Raw genomic sequence first — 18282 nt, forward strand, 5'->3', positions numbered from 1 at the left:
TGCCCTGAACCGCGGCTGCCGACTGCAAGTCACCCTGTGGATACACAAACACTGTTTATATTTGGACTCTCACAGTTCCTGCACTGATGCTGAACAGTGGTTCAGCGGTAGCTGAGGTGGCCCGATACTGCATCGAACCTTCAACAAACACTAGACATCAGAACAAAACAGACAAACTGAACAGTTTGAACCCTCAGTTAACAACAACGTGTGTGTGTGAGGACGTTGAGCTGCTGGTTCTGACCGTAATAAACTATCCTTAAACAGGGAGCATGATTGTTCCTTTTCATTCAACATGTTCGGTTTCTGAGCCACTGCCAGAGCTGCGTCATCATCATCATCAGGTTCCAGCTGTGATTCCTCCTGCCTACTGCTGATGTTGTGAGCACACTGTCAGTTCACACAACACACTAATGCAGAGTTATTTTAGTCAACACGCTGGTATTTCTGCCTGTGTGAACGTGCCACAGACTGGAAACACAGTCAGTAAATATTGTGTGATTGATACACAGCTTTGTCTGCAGATCTGCATTAAAAATAAATAAACCCACCTGTTTTTCTATACTCACACACTACATGAGCTATGGAACATCCACACAAAAGCATATCTGCCTGACTGAGAAAAGACACTAAAATTAAACTAACCATTTGCCGGCAGCTGTTGTTGTCATCAATTGAGATTCTACATGAAATTAAACTACGCTGAGAAAACCCTTTAACTTTTCATTTCAGAGTTTAATCACACTGATTTCATTTTGTTCTTTGCTCTGTTGAAGTTACTGAGCTCAGATAAAGGAAAGCCTGAGCTTTGTGGAATGTTCTCCAGTTTTCTTCGTGGAAATAAAAATCATGAACGCTGTTGCTTCGCTGTCAATGACCTTTTCAACTCCAAACAGCAGCTTCGTCTCAGCAGCTTTTGGTTAGTAGCCAGTTAAGGTCTTCTTCAGACCCGGATATTTACATGAAAGTTTGACACCCAGCAGCTGTGTCTCCCATGAATCAGCTAAATAGAAACGTACTTCTCTGTGGTATGTCTCATTTTAGTTTAGATTTTTGCCGAGACAGAAGGTCAACACAACACCACGGACAATTTCTACATCTGTCACTCCTGTGATTACTGTTGTTTTCAAAGAAATAGCAGGAGCAGAGAACCAGGCTCATATCTGTAGTTAATGGGTACAAAATACATTGTCTGCACCTACTCTGCTTTTTATTCAGGTTGTTCACTGGCCACAACCTACATGAAATCAACCTTCTCAAGATAAACGCTAAGCTCGTGGTGTCTTTCCTCAGCTTGTTCTTCCGTTTACTCAGTCCTCTTTTCATTTCTTTTAGATGCTGAAAAAACTGCGCTCTGTGACAAGCTAAAGCTCACAGAAAGATCAGCACTGATTTCGTATAATTTTGGTTTCGTTCTGATCATGTTCCATTAACAGGGCATCACAACATACTGCGGAGTAAAAGAGAAACCACATGAGGGGCAGAAGATCTTCGATCGGAGCCACTTACCCGTTCACCTTTCTCGCCCTTGCTTCCAAGAGGCCCCTGCAACAGAGGGGAAGCGATGAAAGAGAAAGAATAACACAGACTTCCTAATGCACATTCCTTTTTGTTGTTTGCACTTTTTTTCCTTTCCTTGTTCTCTCAGCCTTGTCTTGTCTACTCAATGCTTTACAGAAGAGCATCGTACATGAGATTCCTCGTGTGGCCAGTAAAGCTGATCCTGATGAAAAACTACAAGCACACAAAGTGAAGGATCTGCTTGGAAACTTTCAATGCACTGAATCAAGCTGCAGAATCAAAACATGCTGTTTAGACAGCTGATGATTCCTCTGAGCAGCTGTTCCCATGTAAAAGCCAACAAAGACAGAAAATCAGACTGACAACAAATCAAAGTCAATATCTTTTCTAAATTTGTTAGCCGTCTCTGCGCTGAGATTCAGCTGAGAGAGTCAAATTCTTGGCACATATCTCAGATATAAAATCTAGAAAAGATCAAATAAAATAAATAGATGCTCAGTTTTTTATCAAGTAACTTTGTAACTTACAAGATGCAGTGGGAGTATACCTTTGTTAGGATATCAAAAAGGTTTTAAAAAAACAGCAAAAAAGTCTCATTAAAACAACAAACCTTTCTTTAACACTACGTTTGGACCATTAAAACAATCTTTATAAAACACAGTGCCGTACATTCAGACAATAGTGTGGCAATTAGTTAAGGAAGGCTCTTTGTTTTCCACCCACATGTCTGTAATTATAAGCCTGAACAACATTTTATCCCAATGATTCAAAGTAATTTGTCAGCGGTTTGTATCACCTCCCACAGAATCTCATTTCTTCTGTGGCAGTGCAGTCGAAATGTGATTTACAGTGTGTGATCATTTCATTTAATCAGGATTAAATGCCAGAGAGTGGTCACATGTTGGGATAAAACACTCGGCTCGAACCAAAACCTCTCCAGGCCTCTGGAAAACAAGGCCGTCTTATTATGTTCAGCAAACAACGCCCTACACACACGCACACGCACACGCACACGCACACACACACACACACACACACACACACACACACACACACACACACACACAAACACGCAGACACTGCATATGGCCGCCAACCTGCTAATCAGTTAATGCCTTATGCAGACAGGTGGAGCTGGGATGACCCCCCACCACCACCTGAGCTCCCACTTTTCCTGTTCAGTGGTAGTTTTTTATTTTTGGGGGACAGAAGTGCTTCAACAACCCGATGGTGAATCTCACAGTTCAACTGGATTTTCAGGACGACACGATTCAGTGATTCTCACAGTGTTGAAATGGCCGACTTCCACAGATTTTCTAACTATATGACCGCATTTACAACAACATAATTGTTAACAGACATCTTGGAAATTTGTGACCAGGTAGGACAAAGGTTAATGAGGAGAGATGTCTCCCTGACTGACAGACCTACCGGTGGCCCAAGTTCCCCCTGTTTGCCTGGAGGGCCTGTACTTCCTGGGGCCCCTGGGGCTCCTGGAGTCCCCTGAGGAGGTGCACACAGATACAAGGAGGAAGAATCAGAGCTGACCTTATTGGCAAAGTGTGCTGACACATTTAAAGAACTCCAGTACTGCTGCTGTGCAAACACACACACAGCACGTAGAAATAGGATAGTGAAGTTAAACATAAAGGTACAGTTACTACAGTACATACAGGAAAGTACAGTTTTAAAGTTCAGTAGATACATGTACAGTCTGCTGGAGGTGCAGAGACCAGTTTTCTGGCTTTACTCAAAATTTTAAAATGACAGTGTTTCAGTTCCATTTAAAATAAACCATCATGCATAATAACAAATAACCAGTGTCAAGATTTCATAATCACTTACAACAGTTCCAGGGGAACCCTGCCTGCCTGGGGGACCATCGTTGCCTGGCTCTCCCTGTGGAAGAGTACAACATCCAGTTTGTGAGTTGGAAGCACTGACTGTATACACTACTACTGCAGTAGTAGATTATTATTAGTAGCACTAGTAACTGAGGTAAAAAAGCATTTGTAGTTGTTGTGACAGAAATGCAGGTGGTGTTGAAGTGACAGTAGATTTAATAAAGTCTTTGGTGTTGTACTATTAGTCAAAGCAATTGAAGTAGTACTACTAGTTATATTTCTAAAAGATAGAAATTCTGTTGTGTTATCAGATGCACTAGTACATGCCGTGGTAGTAACAGTATTAGTAGCAAGAATAATACATTTAGTAGCAGTTACCAGAAGAAGAAGCCTCGTATTAATGAGAGTAGTGTTACCAGTTGTATTTGTGTAAGTGTAGTAGTTTAGTACTGCTTTATTGTATGGACAGTATCAGTATTTGCAGTGTTCCCAGTAGCTGTAGTGTTAGTATCAGCAGTAGTATTGCAGTATTATTAATAGTATGCAGTGACTCACTCTGGATCCTGGGGGTCCGTCTCGGCCTGGAGCTCCAGCTCTGCCAGGAACCCCCTGAAACACCAAGAGGAGGGTGAAGGTTGGTGCAGGTCACGCTCACTCCGAGTCACTCACAACATTTTAACAAGCACTTGTTCCCGTGAGGCAGCACTTGTCCTGCTCCAGGGCTCCAAACATGGAGAGATCGAAGGAAATCTAAGTACTCGTCTCAACACATCACAACTTCCTCGAAGGTAAAATAACTGTGCTGTAGCACAAACACGCTGCAGTGTCACAAGCTCTGGAACACAAACAGATCTAATCAACAGAAATCGATCTTTTGCAAAATTAACCTTTATTCCAAACCTGACACGGATTTCCTTCCAAATGTCCACTGGAGTAATTTACATCCCGGTAATAAAAAGATTCAGAAACATAAATGTCAGCCAAACAAAACGTGACCAAGCATGTGAGGGCAGATCTGTAGCTCAGACTGGTATGTGTCTGCAGGTGTTACCTGTGTTCCCTGTTGTCCAGCATCACCTTTCTGTCCTGGCTCTCCCGGTGCACCCTGCACATGCACAGTGTACACATCGCACAGTGTTTTTTATGTCTCAGGATTAAGACTTCAGGGTTCAGGTTAGAATTAGGTTTAGTGTTACACATTTAGTTCTGATGGTCATGACAGAAGTACAAGTGTACAGTGTGTGTGTGCATGTGTTCATCTCACCGGGGGTCCTATGATGGAGCGTCCACTGGGTCCCTGTGGTCCAGGGGGTCCCTGAGGTCCTGGTACACCTGTATCACCTACTGGACCAGTCGGCCCCTGGAGTGGGGTCAGAGACAGAGCGTCATGGAGGCAGACATAATAGTAAACTTATAAATAAAATACCTTTGAGAACATTGTTAGAAACTGCTTTAGAAAATGGTCTTTTACAGCCTTTTACAGCCTGATGTGAGGATCCTGGCTTTAACAGGTCATGTGGAAAACCTTCCTGAAAACTCGCTGATGATTGGCCAACCTCAAACACCTGCAGTTTACAGCAGGTTTATGTTCCAACACAACAGGAGTTTTAAACAGTCGTGGATCACCGCTCTGCTTCAACTCATGTTGCAACATGCACAGCAGATGGTTGATTCATCACATTTATTTGTTGTACAATGGCCTTATTTGATTGTCAAAACTATGCATCAGGCACCTTAGACACAGCTTCTGGCTCCTACACAATGGCTATTCCAGAAATAAAATTAAAGGCAGTGGACAGTCTGGTAGACACAGTAGAGGAGCCTATCTGCCTCGATGTGAGAAATAACAGCTAACACATCTGTGTGTGTTCAGCAGCCATGTCAGTGTGCGACTGTGGCCGGCTGTGGGACACTCCGGGGGGGTCACTGGCTTTCACAGATGTGGTGTGATGTGACACAGAAATGCTGAATTTATGAGGCTGCAGAGAGGCTCCCTGGGATCACACAGATACTTATAGATGTCCTGAAAGCACCAGGCTGCCTGTGAGTGCAGTTCTGACCAACCGAAGAGCAGCACAGTCCACGTCTGACATCGCTCCGGTGAAGGGGAACGCTGAGGTTTCTGACTCAAGCAGAGCATCACTAGTAGTTTCACTATTTACTCATCACCACATGCCCTCCTCCTTAGAGAAGCCTGTGCCATCAGATTCAAAGCATCCATTTCGAAAGCTTCTTGCATGTTTTTACATTTGCAGGGTTAATATCAAATTAACCACTGGAACAGGATCTCTATAGAGCTGGAGTGGGCTACATGACAAATGCATGGCTGCTGCTGCAGTCATTAAATTTCTACCTAATGCATTCATAATAAAACAATTCATTTAAGCGTCACGCTCATTTTGAAACAGACAGAGCTACAAACTAAATATTATCATGACCAAAGTTGCTACAGGACAGTTCATCACAATTCAGCTTTAACAGAAATAAGCTGGCGAGGGCGGTTGTCTATAATGAAATGATGATGATGATGGAACTTTACAAAGGAAGGAAATTACTTGATCTGTGCTCTGACATGAGGGCGAAGTTTGTGTTTCAGCTCAACATTTGCTTGGTGCTGCTCTGCAGCCCAACCTACAGCAGCAACACCATTTCCTTATCAGTGAAACATCTGCACACTATGAAGATGTGGGCTCTGACATACAAACCACAATTAACACACCAGGAAATGTAAAAAAACCAAAAAAATAATCCACACGTTTAATGAAAACCTTATATACCCAAAATATAATAAAAAACAAGAATTAAATTAGAGCTTTTCCAGTTACGGTGCCTTGCGAAAGTATTCGGCCCCCTTGAACTTTGCGACCTTTTGCCACATTTCAGGCTTCAAACATAAAGATATAAAACTGTAATTTTTTGTGAAGAATCAACAACAAGTGGGACACAATCATGAAGTGGAACGAAATTTATTGGATATTTCAAACTTTTTTAACAAATAAAAAACTGAAAAATTGGGCGTGCAAAATTATTCAGCCCCCTTAAGTTAATACTTTGTAGCGCCACCTTTTGCTGCGATTACAGCTGTAAGTCGCTTGGGGTATGTCTCTATCAGTTTTGCACATCGAGAGACTGAAATTTTTGCCCATTCCTCCTTGCAAAACAGCTTGAGCTCAGTGAGGTTGGATGGAGAGCGTTTGTGAACAGCAGTTTTCAGTTCTTTCCACAGATTCTCGATTGGATTCAGGTCTGGACTTTGACTTGGCCATTCTAACACCTGGATATGTTTATTTGTGAACCATTCCATTGTAGATTTTGCTTTATGTTTTGGATCATTGTCTTGTTGGAAGACAAATCTCCGTCCCAGTCTCAGGTCTTTTGCAGACTCCATCAGGTTTCCTTCCAGAATGGTCCTGTATTTGGCTCCATCCATCTTCCCATCAATTTTAACCATCTTCCCTGTCCCTGCTGAAGAAAAGCAGGCCCAAACCATGATGCTGCCACCACCATGTTTGACAGTGGGGATGGTGTGTTCAGGGTGATGAGCTGTGTTGCTTTTACGCCAAACATAACGTTTTGCATTGTTGCCAAAAAGTTTGATTTTGGTTTCATCTGACCAGAGCACCTTCTTCCACATGTTTGGTGTGTCTCCCAGGTGGCTTGTGGCAAACTTTAAACGACACTTTTTATGGATATCTTTAAGTAATGGCTTTCTTCTTGCCACTCTTCCATAAGGGCCAGATTTGTGCAGTATACGACTGATTGTTGTCCTATGGACAGCGTCTCCCACCTCAGCTGTAGATCTCTGCAGTTCATTCAGAGTGATCATGGGCCTCTTGGCTGCATCTCTGATCAGTCTTCTCCTTGTATGAGCTGAAAGTTTAGAGGGACGGTCAGGTCTTGGTAGATTTGCAGTGGTCTGATACTCCTTCCATTTCAATATTATCGCTTGCACAGTGCTCCTTGGGATGTTTAAAGCTTGGGAAATCTTTTTGTATCCAAATCCGGCTTTAAACTTCTCCACAACAGTATCTCGGAGCTGCCTGGTGTGTTCCTTGTTCTTCATGATGCTCTCTGCGCTTTAAACGGACCTGTGAGACTGTCACAGTGCAGGTGCATTTATACGGAGACTTGATTCCACACAGGTGGATTCTATTTATCATCCTTTGTCATTTAGGTCAACATTGGATCATTCAGAGATCCTCACTGAACTTCTGGAGAGAGTTTGCTGCACTGAAAGTAAAGGGGCTGAATAATTTTGCACGCCCAATTTTTCAGTTTTTTATTTGTTAAAAAAGTTTGAAATATCCAATAAATTTCGTTCCACTTCATGATTGTGTCCCACTTGTTGTTGATTCTTCACAAAAAATTATAGTTTTATATTTTTATGTTTGAAGCCTGAAATGTGGCAAAAGGTCGCAAAGTTCAAGGGGGCCAAATACTTTCGCAAGGCACTGTAAGAGGTTGTTCCTGTGAGCTGATAAAACTGTGGCTGTGTGTGTGTTTTCCTGCTGCTACTTTTGTAACACTTCCTGTTGACACCTGGCCTGAGCATACAGAAAAAGAGAGACAGAAAACCCTCGTCAGAAAACACAGACAGCAGCAGAGTGCAAGCTTTGGTTTATGATTTAGCAAAGCGTCTGGAGGAAACTGAATATAAAAACACACCAAGAGGTTTTAGGTGAAAATGTCTTGTAACATTTATGAAGATCCAAATATGGCCACAAATGTGAGATACAGCGCAGGGGTCCAAGAGAATGCAGAGGAGAGACGGGTCGACATCTACGAGAGTGCTGACATTTTCACAGACCATTATGTCGATCTCTCCACACAGGACGGAGGTACGTACTGAAAGTCCAGCTGCTGTAACATCGGCTTTATACCATAAGCCCTACATGTCAAAGTCAAAGTGTTTATTTGTCATATGCACAGCACGGAAAGGCGTTACCCTTTACAATGAAATTCTTACTTTGCCGTCCACATGAATGCCACACAATACAAATGAAATATAAAGTAGATAAGTAACACAAAATCTAAGGCACTATAAAGCAGCAAATGAAGAGCTATAATAAAAATACGTATATAAGAATGTAATAATAGAATGTATGCTACACGTGTTCTCCTGTGTCCCAAACAGGTCTCAATATAACACTGTTCTGAGGCTGTAGTGTACTCACAGTGGCAAAGTGACTAAATCAAGCAAAACTATTCGTATCTGCAGCAGGAAAAACTGATGCGACAGCTGTGACCTCAGTGACACCACAGTCCTGTACAAGGCACGGCATTGTAACTGTGGAGGTGTCAGTTTGTTTCACATTGCGCTGTCTTATACTGGTGTGAAAGGATTTCTATTTTCATTATCCATTAATCTGTCAATTCTTTTCTTGATTAGTCATTAATCATTTTGTCTATATGATGTCAGAGAACAGGGGAAAATGAACATTGTAATTTTCTAGAGCTCAAATAATCTACTTGATTATAACCAGAATGACTGCTTCATGGTTGTATGTCTACCCCAACCAGTCCCAGTTCACTGGAATGGGACAGACGTGAGGTCAGTGTGACCTTTGACCACCAACATCTAATCAGTTCACCCTTGAGTCCAATTGGACATTTGTGCCAAATTAGAAGAAACTCCCCCAAGGTGTTGCTGAGGTATCACATTCACAAAAATGGGATGGACGAACAACCAAACATAAAGCTTCATAAAAATAGTGGGCAAATAATGAAGTGTTCTTAGATTTCCTGCACACCAACTAACACAGTGCACATAAAGGTGGCTTGCTCTCAGCTCAACCTGTAATATTAAGCTCTTCCTGCACAAGGAGCTGCTGGCCGACAGATCAACCGTGTGTTGTGCGTGACAGCTGGGTTTGGGAGTTCTCTCTCACTTCAAACATAAAATATTTTTGTTTGTCTGTTTAGATGAGCTGAACTAAGAGAAAAATCTTCTTAAACCACACTGATTCAAATGTGTTCTCTGTGCCCTTTGCTTCTGCAGGAGCACACACTCTTCCAGCTGTGCAAGGAAACCATTTCAAAGCTCCCGCACTGATTCTGGCTCTACTGTGTCTGCTGCTGTTAGTGGGCATTACTGTCCTGTCCGCCCTCTGTGAGGACCTCCTCTTTATTTTTTCTTGAGTCACTCACAACCTAAATCACTTGGTTTCATTTTACATCACCGCTCTGGTCTCTTTTGGTCATTTTTTTTCTCCAGATATTCCAGTCATGTCGGAAAAAAATCAGCTCAGCTTTAATCATACGAGGCTGAAGACTATTTATGAAAACATCAGCATGATTTACTGTCAGTTACAGGGGAAAGAAAACCAGACACAGGGGAATGTTCCAGGTCAGAAAGGCTGAAAAACAGCCAGCATTGTCATTAAATGATTTGAAATCCGTGGCTAAAACACCCAGTTGACAACAAGTTGTCTCTTGTAGGATGGAGGGCATTTCGCTGCAGTTGTTACTATAAATCTACTGAGAAGAAAAACTGGACAGAGAGCAGGAGAGAGTGTCAGGAGAGAGGCGCAGACCTGGTGATAATCACCGGCAAAGAGGAACAGGTGAGTGTCCGTCTGTTCATGAGCATCTCTGTTACTTTTGGGCTGATTTTTTAAGCCCATTTTCCACCGGCTGGTACCAGCTCAACTCAACTCGCCTCATTTGTTTTTCATCTGTCAAATCTTGGGGATAGTACCTGGTACCTGGTGCTGTTTTTGGTCTCACCTCTGTCAAGTGAACTGAGGTGATACCAAATGGTGATGTGTAAACACCGCAGACTACCGATTGGTCAGAGAAATTTGTTGCAGCCATCTTGCCAGATGTAATATATGTAAACCATCACACCGTATCACGTAGCCCACAGGTTACCGAGTCTGATAATATGAGCACCACGGCTACAGCTATGCCTGCTGAGTCGAGTTAGTTAGCTGGCACATTAGTGGGTCAGCACATCTTCGAACATCAAATCGCCATGGCGACTAGCTACAATGCAGAGCAACCACCTGCAGTGAAAAGCAAAGCGCCTGGTACCAAAAGTGAACTGAACTGAACTATACTGTATGTGGAACCCAAAGTGACCTGAACTGAACTATACTGTATGTGGAACTGCGTGTAGTGCCTCTGGCAGATGAACAAAACCCTCTTAGTACATCTACTATGTGACACTTTGTACTTCAAAACATTTCACAAGATGATCTTGTATTTTTCACTCCACTGGAATTGGACACAATTAGTAGCTGGACACTTAAAATCACCCCTAAGGCCGTTCACCATGATCTTTTACTGTAAGCCTCCCAGAAATTATACTGATATGTTACTAAACTGGAGAAATAATCATCTGCTTTTTTAATCAATTATCAGAAATTTGTCAGTGAGCTGAGCAAAGATGAAGATTCCTGGATTGGTCTGCAGGCACATGGCCCAAATGACAAGCCAAATACATGGGAACGGGAATGGAAATGGAAATGGGTGAATGGAGACACACCGGCATACTTGTGAGAGATTTCAGATCACCACTGTTTTAGATAAGATTTGGATGAAGTCAAAAACTAAAAAAATACCGCTCAGCCATGTGACAGTACAATACGTTCATAGTGGTCTTCTTCTGTGCTGCCCTCGTCACTGAACGTAGAAACATTATGGAAAAAAAATTAATCAAAGAAAAAAAATCAACAAACAAATTACTTAAGGACTTTCCAAGCACAAGAACTACAGTACATGTGTTGTGTTAAAACAATGACCCCTTACATTTTGTGGCCTGGTTGTCGTTCTACAGGGCCTGGCAGGATGGCGTGACTGTAAAGCCGGGTGAGGGGTTAACAGCATATATCAGTCGACAAGGGCAGTGGGCACAAACCACCAATGGATCCAAACAGTGGATCTGTGAGAAACAGATCTAAGGCCAAAGCCCACCTGTCTGACACGTGCCATATAACCAGATCTGTCCAAGGACGCTCAGCGCACGTTGTTTCTCCCTCTGTTTTCTCACAGTTCTCGCTGCCCCCCTCCATAAAAACTTCACAATAAAAGCAAATACGAACAAAGCATAACTGAACTGTACTGCATTCCTCTTTAGTGCAACATGTAAATGTAGAAAAGGCCAAAAGGTTCATAGAAGAACCACACACACTGACTTGTGTTCTACAAAGCTAAAAACATACAGACTGTCTTAGGGTAACGCTAGAGGAAAGGTCAAAGGTCACAGAGTGTCTGAAAAGGTTGATCCAGTGGGGTGCACGAAGGTGCCCTTGGAGTTTCTTGTACCATTGCAGGATTCGGCCTGATGGTGGCAGTAATAAGACATGAGGGAGCCACCACAGTCATTTTCATGGCAGTCTGTCCTCCAGTCATGAAACAAGTCTTAAAGGTCCACTTGACAAATGTACCTAGTGTCACAGGCCCAGAAATGAAATGGACCAAGTAAACAAATGCCTCTATGTGCACAGGCTAGTTTACACCATTACTCACAAATGATCTGAGGCTGGTTTTACTTTTGGTCTGAATTGTATTTTGATCCAAATCCAAACCAGAGTCCCTCTAAGGAGCATGTGTGGTCTAACACACCATCAATGCTGGGCAAGTAGGACAACAGTCCGCCTGGATGCGGTGACATGCATCATCAAGGGTTGATGTATGGGACCGCATCAGGATACATTATTGACCTATTTGCCAAGCGTTGCCACATCCAAGAATGAAATACTGAAAGACTTCCATAATCCTGCACTGAATTTACATGCTCTCAGCACGTACTATCAGCGTCATGTGACGCAACACCCTCAGTGTACGTTTAGTATATAAACCGACACTTACCACCGGTCCCGGCTCTCCACGATCACCCCTGGCTCCTCTGATTCCTGGGCCTCCCTGGGACAAACACATAGCAGGAGCTGATTAGAGGAAGACAGGCAACACATTGAAATTCACAGCGTGTGTTTGTCTGTAGACATCGACAGCTGATCTCTACACAAAGCTGACAGACAAGAAATCTAAGCTTCATTCTGTCAAACTGAAGAGTGAAAAGAACAATGAGGTGGATGAAGTAAAGTAACTCAAACTGAAACGTGAGATGTGCCTGCGATGCCGTGGGTCTCTATCGAGCTGTGTGACTGCATTCATGAGTGTGTGGTACAGTGCGTGTTTGGGTGTGTGGATACGGACATAGTGTTGTTTTCTACTTGTTGCTAAACTGCTGCTGCAAAAACGCCTGATGCACTAGAAGCAGGTGGGCTCATGATCTCCTGATGCACAAACGTCTCCCTGAAGAACTGACTACATGTATTGTAGTTTTATTCATAGAGCTCTAGATGCAGCGTCCAGCAGGACTTCTGTGACTGATGTGAAGTGTGTGCGTGGCTCACTGGCGGTCCAGCGGGGCCAGGGGGGCCTTTGCTGTCCTGGGTGCAGGTGCAGGCTTTGGGCAGGGCCGGGCAGTCTGCCTCCTTCCTCTGCATGACCACAGCATCATGAGAATGACACAACCAAAAATAAATACTGCAACAAAAGTGTGTGAAATGCGACACAACAAAGCAGACAAAGTGGAACATGACTTATCAGTCCTCGTGAGACATTTTCTACATTAACGCTACTGCATCGCTTCATTGTACCGTTTCTACATCTTGGGCTAATTTTGCTTCTTCACATGAGCATCTGCTGTTGAAACATGGTTTTGAATTCTGAGTTGTAATTTACACCAACTATCACTTACTAGTAAAGTGTTGTCAGGAATAAAATAATGAAATGACGCACTAAGCCAGGGGTGTCAAACTCAAATACACAGTGGGCCAAAATTAAAAACTGGGACAAAGTTGCGGGCCAGACTCTATATTTATTGAAATACTGAATAAAATTGAGCATGTTTTCCCTTCTCTCCAGATATATAATGATAACCTTTTTCATACAGAAACAAACTTAAGTTGCTTAACATTGAATTTGGAACAAGCAAAGCTTAATATTATAAAGACAAGAAATCAAACCATACTTCTTTTCATGTCCTCTACCTTCTGGAGCTTCTGCTTCATGTCCAGGTCCTTGTACTTGTCTTGGTGTTTCGTTTCATAGTGTCTTCTTATGTTATATTCTTTAGTTACAGCCACTTTGACTCCGCACACAAGACAAACAGGTCTGTCCTTTACATTAATGAACAGATCATCTTCCTCCCACCTGTCTTGAAAGCTCCTGTTTTCCATCTTTCGTATGGCCAATTTTTTGGGGGAGGAGTGGATTAAATTTGCCCGAGGTGGCTGGTAGCATGAGGTTGCTAATGAATGTCAACAGAAGGTGCTTGTGGGTCTTGACTGATGACCCACACACTAGCAAAGCATTTTGGGATTTGCAGTATTAGTGGTGCATGCGATATATACTGGCGGCAAGCTCTAATAAACGTCTGAAATTATCTCACGGACCAAAAATACTTACACCATGGGCCAGATTTGGCCCGCAGGCCTGAGTTTGACATATATGCATTAAGCAGTAACTGAAAACATGTGTATGCTAAAATGCTAGAAAATCCCACTGACATTAGAAACAAATAAACCACAAAACTTCAATGTTTGGCCAATTTCACTTCTCTGTGGGTGGAGAAGGCAGGTTTATAAAACTCTTTAAAAAGGATAAACAGCCTGTAAAATGCCTTAAGACGTTTTTCAACCTCACCCTCGTGCATACACCATACATAGTACTGTGAGATCCTTCAGGTCACAGCAATGATACAGCACGCTCCTTTATACAAGCCTTAGGCTGTCAACATGTTTCTGTGTACAGACAGAGGAGTAACCTGCAATACAGAATGGTTTAGAGGAAGATGAACTTTGACCTCACCAGACCAGGAAGCTCACAGCACTTGTCTCTGTCGGCCCACGACGTGCTGCAGACGATGTCAAAGATCTGCAGCTGGAACTGTGGAGGCGGCAAATACAGACAGCACACTTTAATAACAAACTATCCAAACATGCACATTTGCACAACAGCTAGGATGTTTTACAGTGAAATGTACAGCGTCCCACAGAACACCAGGTTTGAATGAAACAGTGAAATGGAAAAGAAATATATTAACTGAAAAGTCTCTTCTCTTGCTTTTGGTAAAGTCCACAGCATGATGCAGCATCTTATACATGAAAAAAGTTTAGATGTGAAAATAATTGTGTCCACTGTCTGTAAGCATCTGAACTCACAGAGGGACAGGTTTAAACTAAGTCCTGGCTAAATAAGAAGCCTCCTTCACTGACAAATGACTGAACATCAACATCTGTAATGTTGCCATGTTTTTATACACATTAAACAAAATAAAATACCAAGGCTGAGGCTGAACAGGAGGTTTTTCTGTGGGATCCACGGTGACATTCTCGTATAGCGACAGCAGATATGGAGCACGTGGAGTGGGAGTTTTTCCACGCGCCATGATCGAAATCATGATTAACTGCTACACTGAATGTCCTGAGATATTTTATTGATGGTTAAATAATGAGCTTGTGTTTAGAGCTTTCCTTTGAATCTAATTGCAGAGCTCAGTGTTTTTGGTTTTTCCAGGCACGATAAACTCAGAGGTAGAAAATTAGGGCCATTCTATGATTCATGGGGTTCAAACACAGTGGGGTGAGTCTAAACCTTGTTTGGGATTGTGGAAATATAAAAGAAAACACAGTAGAAAGCAAAGCACCTTCAGCTGCTCCTAGAAGCCAACGAAGCTTGCCCTTCAAGAGCAGCTAAACGTGTTCTACCTTCCCTTGTCGTGCTGTGAGGCCGACCTGCAAACGTGTACAGGTGTACAATCAGTAGTGAAGGATAAAAAGCAGGGACTGGCAGCTGGATCAGTGGCCTTGTAAAAGCAGGTGTCCAGCTTCAGACCTGCTCAGTTACAGGCCCAGTGGAGAAATGCTAACAAAATGGCACTAGTGACATGATCTGACACATGAGTGGGATTCTTCAGGCAATGTCAAGGGTTTTCTCTTCACTGGGAGATCAAACCAATCAGTCTGCTCCTTCTGTGGGAGAGTAGCTAGAAATGGATTTGTTTGCATTTGATAAAGCTGCTCAAGGGAACAGCTCCGCTCTGATGAAAAGATTTAAACTTAGATGAAACCACTGCAACAGCAGACGATCAAATGCGGTGAGTTTTAATTTAAGCTACTGTTGTACAGAACATATCAATGTTGGTTTTTTTAGAAATATCAGTGTGATCAAGCAAATCAGGAGGAGGCTGTTATTTTTTCTCTGATGGATAAAATCAGCACATTAAACCTTTACAGGCTGATCTGTGATGGAGCTCCTGGTGGCCCCCCATCACTGGCTTCTGTTTAATTTCCCCACACTATGAAAATCACTTCATAGAGACTTGGAACTCGATCGGCATCAGTGACCATCACAGTGAATGTTTGGTTGCTTTTGTCTTTTTTCTTCACAGTTAAATTACTGTCCCACAGCTACAAGTGGGGCCAGTTTGTACAACTCTCCTTGGTGGTGCATTCAAAGACCAGCACTCTTATCCAGAGTGCTTTCTGAACCAGAAGAACCAGAGGGGAAACAATAAACAAGCACGAATACCAGGAGGATGATCATGTGAGTCATGTCTTCTTTTCTTAGTAGGGATCATGTTCAGCAAGTGAACACATAGTAACTTTGTGAGCATGTAACTATGGCGTGTATGTGTGTGTGTGTGTGTGTGTGTGTGTGTGTGTGTGTGTTGCCTCTGGAGCGGACCATCCTGCCCAGAACCTCCACTCCATCCGTGGTGATGTTTCCAGCTGCATTGATGGTTTTCTCTGCCACCGTCTTGCAGTCGATCACAACTTTGGCGCTCGTCTTACTGATTGCAATGTGAAGCTGTGTGAGAGAAACACCCACCACTCAGTCACTTCATGATCTCTTTAAACTTGTTTTTAGTACATCAAAGTCTGAACACAGGAAGTAGTTACATAATAAACCACTTTGGGTGATGGAGCGAGTGTTTCTAGACTAATGTCCCCCGAGGAGGCTCAGCCTCACTCCTGACTGCATCTGGAGCCAGGTTTTAGCTCCTCATACTGTGCTAGAACAGCGCCCTCTCCCTGTCAGCTGGAGGTAATACAGCTGACAATGGCTTGACCTGACTTTACTTTATTGCATTCTTTTATCTCACAACACACAACAGGGACCGCACACATGCATCGACATCGGTATGGTGTCCATGTTTGAAATTTAGCCAAAAGGCTAGTTTTTAACCTGCCATCCCTGCAGGCTGACGTTACACAGACACCCACCAAACATCAGATCACATACAGAAGGGTACAGCATAACAAAGAGAGACGCTAACAAAATCACGAAGGAACACACAGATAACGAGATGACAATCAGAACAAACATCACAGCTGAGTCTAATCTGTTTGTTTCCAGCAGTCAAAGTGAAAGTGGTGATGAAATCCACAAAGCACTGCAATCACTACATCCCTCTGTGTATTTGATTCGAGGTGACTGATCAACTGAATGAATTAAAACTCATTTAAAAACATGTTTAATACTACAGTAAAAAGGCTTGAATTCTGTTTTCTGGTGATAAATTAACCTTTGGTTTTCTTGTGATAAAGAGACAAGTTATCTCATTATCACAAGCTTCGTTATCTCAAAATAATGAAATGATCAACTCTTGATCACGAGCAGCAATTTCTCCCACTGGATAGAGGAAAGTGACGTTTACTCAAAGTCTGACAAAGCAAATCTTATGCACTGTGCCACAGTAACAGTATCATTATTAGTCGTGATTAATATCAGCTGCAGCGGCAGTACTGTGGCTGAGGACCCAGCAGGCTTTGTGTTCAGAGCGTCTGCTGCGGGGGTAGACTGTGTCTGCTCTGTCCGCTGCTGCTGCTTCTTGTAAATGTCAGGGCGACTGACAGGAACCTATTCAGCAGGGAAACAAAGTACACGTCGGTGTGGTGAGTGTTCATCCTAAAGGTGAACACAGACACAGTAAGTCACTCCCTAAGCACTGCACAGTGCTCACCATGTTGTAGTTGTGTCCACTCCATAGTACACTCAAACTCTTACCTTTGTGTTCATTATTGCAATCACAGAGATGGCAAACCTCGAGAAAAACTGATTTTATGACTTCTACTTTAAGATGTGTGAAGTCTGCAGTGAAGTGAGGTTTCACATTTACAGTGAGTCACATTCAGCCTTCGCTAGGTGAAAATAACAGCGCCTGGTTTCCGCAGCTTGTTGTTCTAAATGTGGATGCAGCTTGAAAGCTCTAAACTAAAAATACAACTAGAGAGGTTCAAATAAAATGCAGTCACGGTGGCTTATTTGATGTCAGGAAAGTCAGCGGTAAAGCTACTGTATCTGCTGTGTGTTTATGTAAATCCGTACTTAGGTACACATTGCAGTTGGGCTCCGGCTACACTAGCACTGCAGAACTGTAACACAAACCCTGTTGAGTGCATGACATCTAAAAACACTGCTAAAGAACATCCCTACTCTCTTGTTTTCAAGGTGTCAGCTCTTCAAAAAAGATACACAACAACCAAGAATATTCTGAGATGATCTAACAAGATGGACAATAAGTGTCACAAAAGACAAACTGAACCTTTGCTGGCTCACAGACCCTTCAGTCTGCATGGTAGTCGACAAACACCAGGCTCTAGCATTTCTATGAGGATGGCATAATCACATAAACCTGCACAAACTTCATGTCAGTTAGGCGCTGCCGACACCGGGCCTCCGGGATTATCAAGCCTGCTATGTACGGCAGACACACACACACACACACACACACACACACACACACACACACACACACACACACACACACACACACACACACACACACACACACACACACACACACACACACACACACACACACACAGAACGAGTAGAACAGAAAAAGGAAAGCAGGATGAAGTCCACTGACAAGCCAGCAGACACAAGCGACTGCAGATCAGTC

General features: G+C 42.9%; 1 protein-coding gene across 1 annotated transcript in view; it reads right to left on the bottom strand.

The window, feature by feature from the left end:
* Nucleotides 1-18282, bottom strand: part of LOC109973197 (collagen alpha-1(XIV) chain-like) — a 121368-nt gene that overhangs the window by 6496 nt on the left and 96590 nt on the right. The window contains exons 34-44 of the mRNA XM_020622603.1: nt 15996-16184; nt 14184-14261; nt 12725-12811; nt 12177-12230; nt 4630-4725; nt 4417-4470; nt 3921-3974; nt 3367-3420; nt 2953-3024; nt 1510-1545; nt 7-34 (exon numbers count right to left, since the gene is read on the bottom strand). Of these exons, the coding sequence (XP_020478259.1) occupies nt 7-34; nt 1510-1545; nt 2953-3024; nt 3367-3420; nt 3921-3974; nt 4417-4470; nt 4630-4725; nt 12177-12230; nt 12725-12811; nt 14184-14261; nt 15996-16184 (802 nt within the window). The remainder of the gene's footprint in view (nt 1-6; nt 35-1509; nt 1546-2952; nt 3025-3366; nt 3421-3920; nt 3975-4416; nt 4471-4629; nt 4726-12176; nt 12231-12724; nt 12812-14183; nt 14262-15995; nt 16185-18282) is intronic.

This window comes from Monopterus albus, unplaced genomic scaffold (assembly GCF_001952655.1).
Source record: "Monopterus albus unplaced genomic scaffold, M_albus_1.0 scaffold283.1, whole genome shotgun sequence".
NCBI classification, from domain to species: Eukaryota; Metazoa; Chordata; class Actinopteri; order Synbranchiformes; family Synbranchidae; genus Monopterus; species Monopterus albus.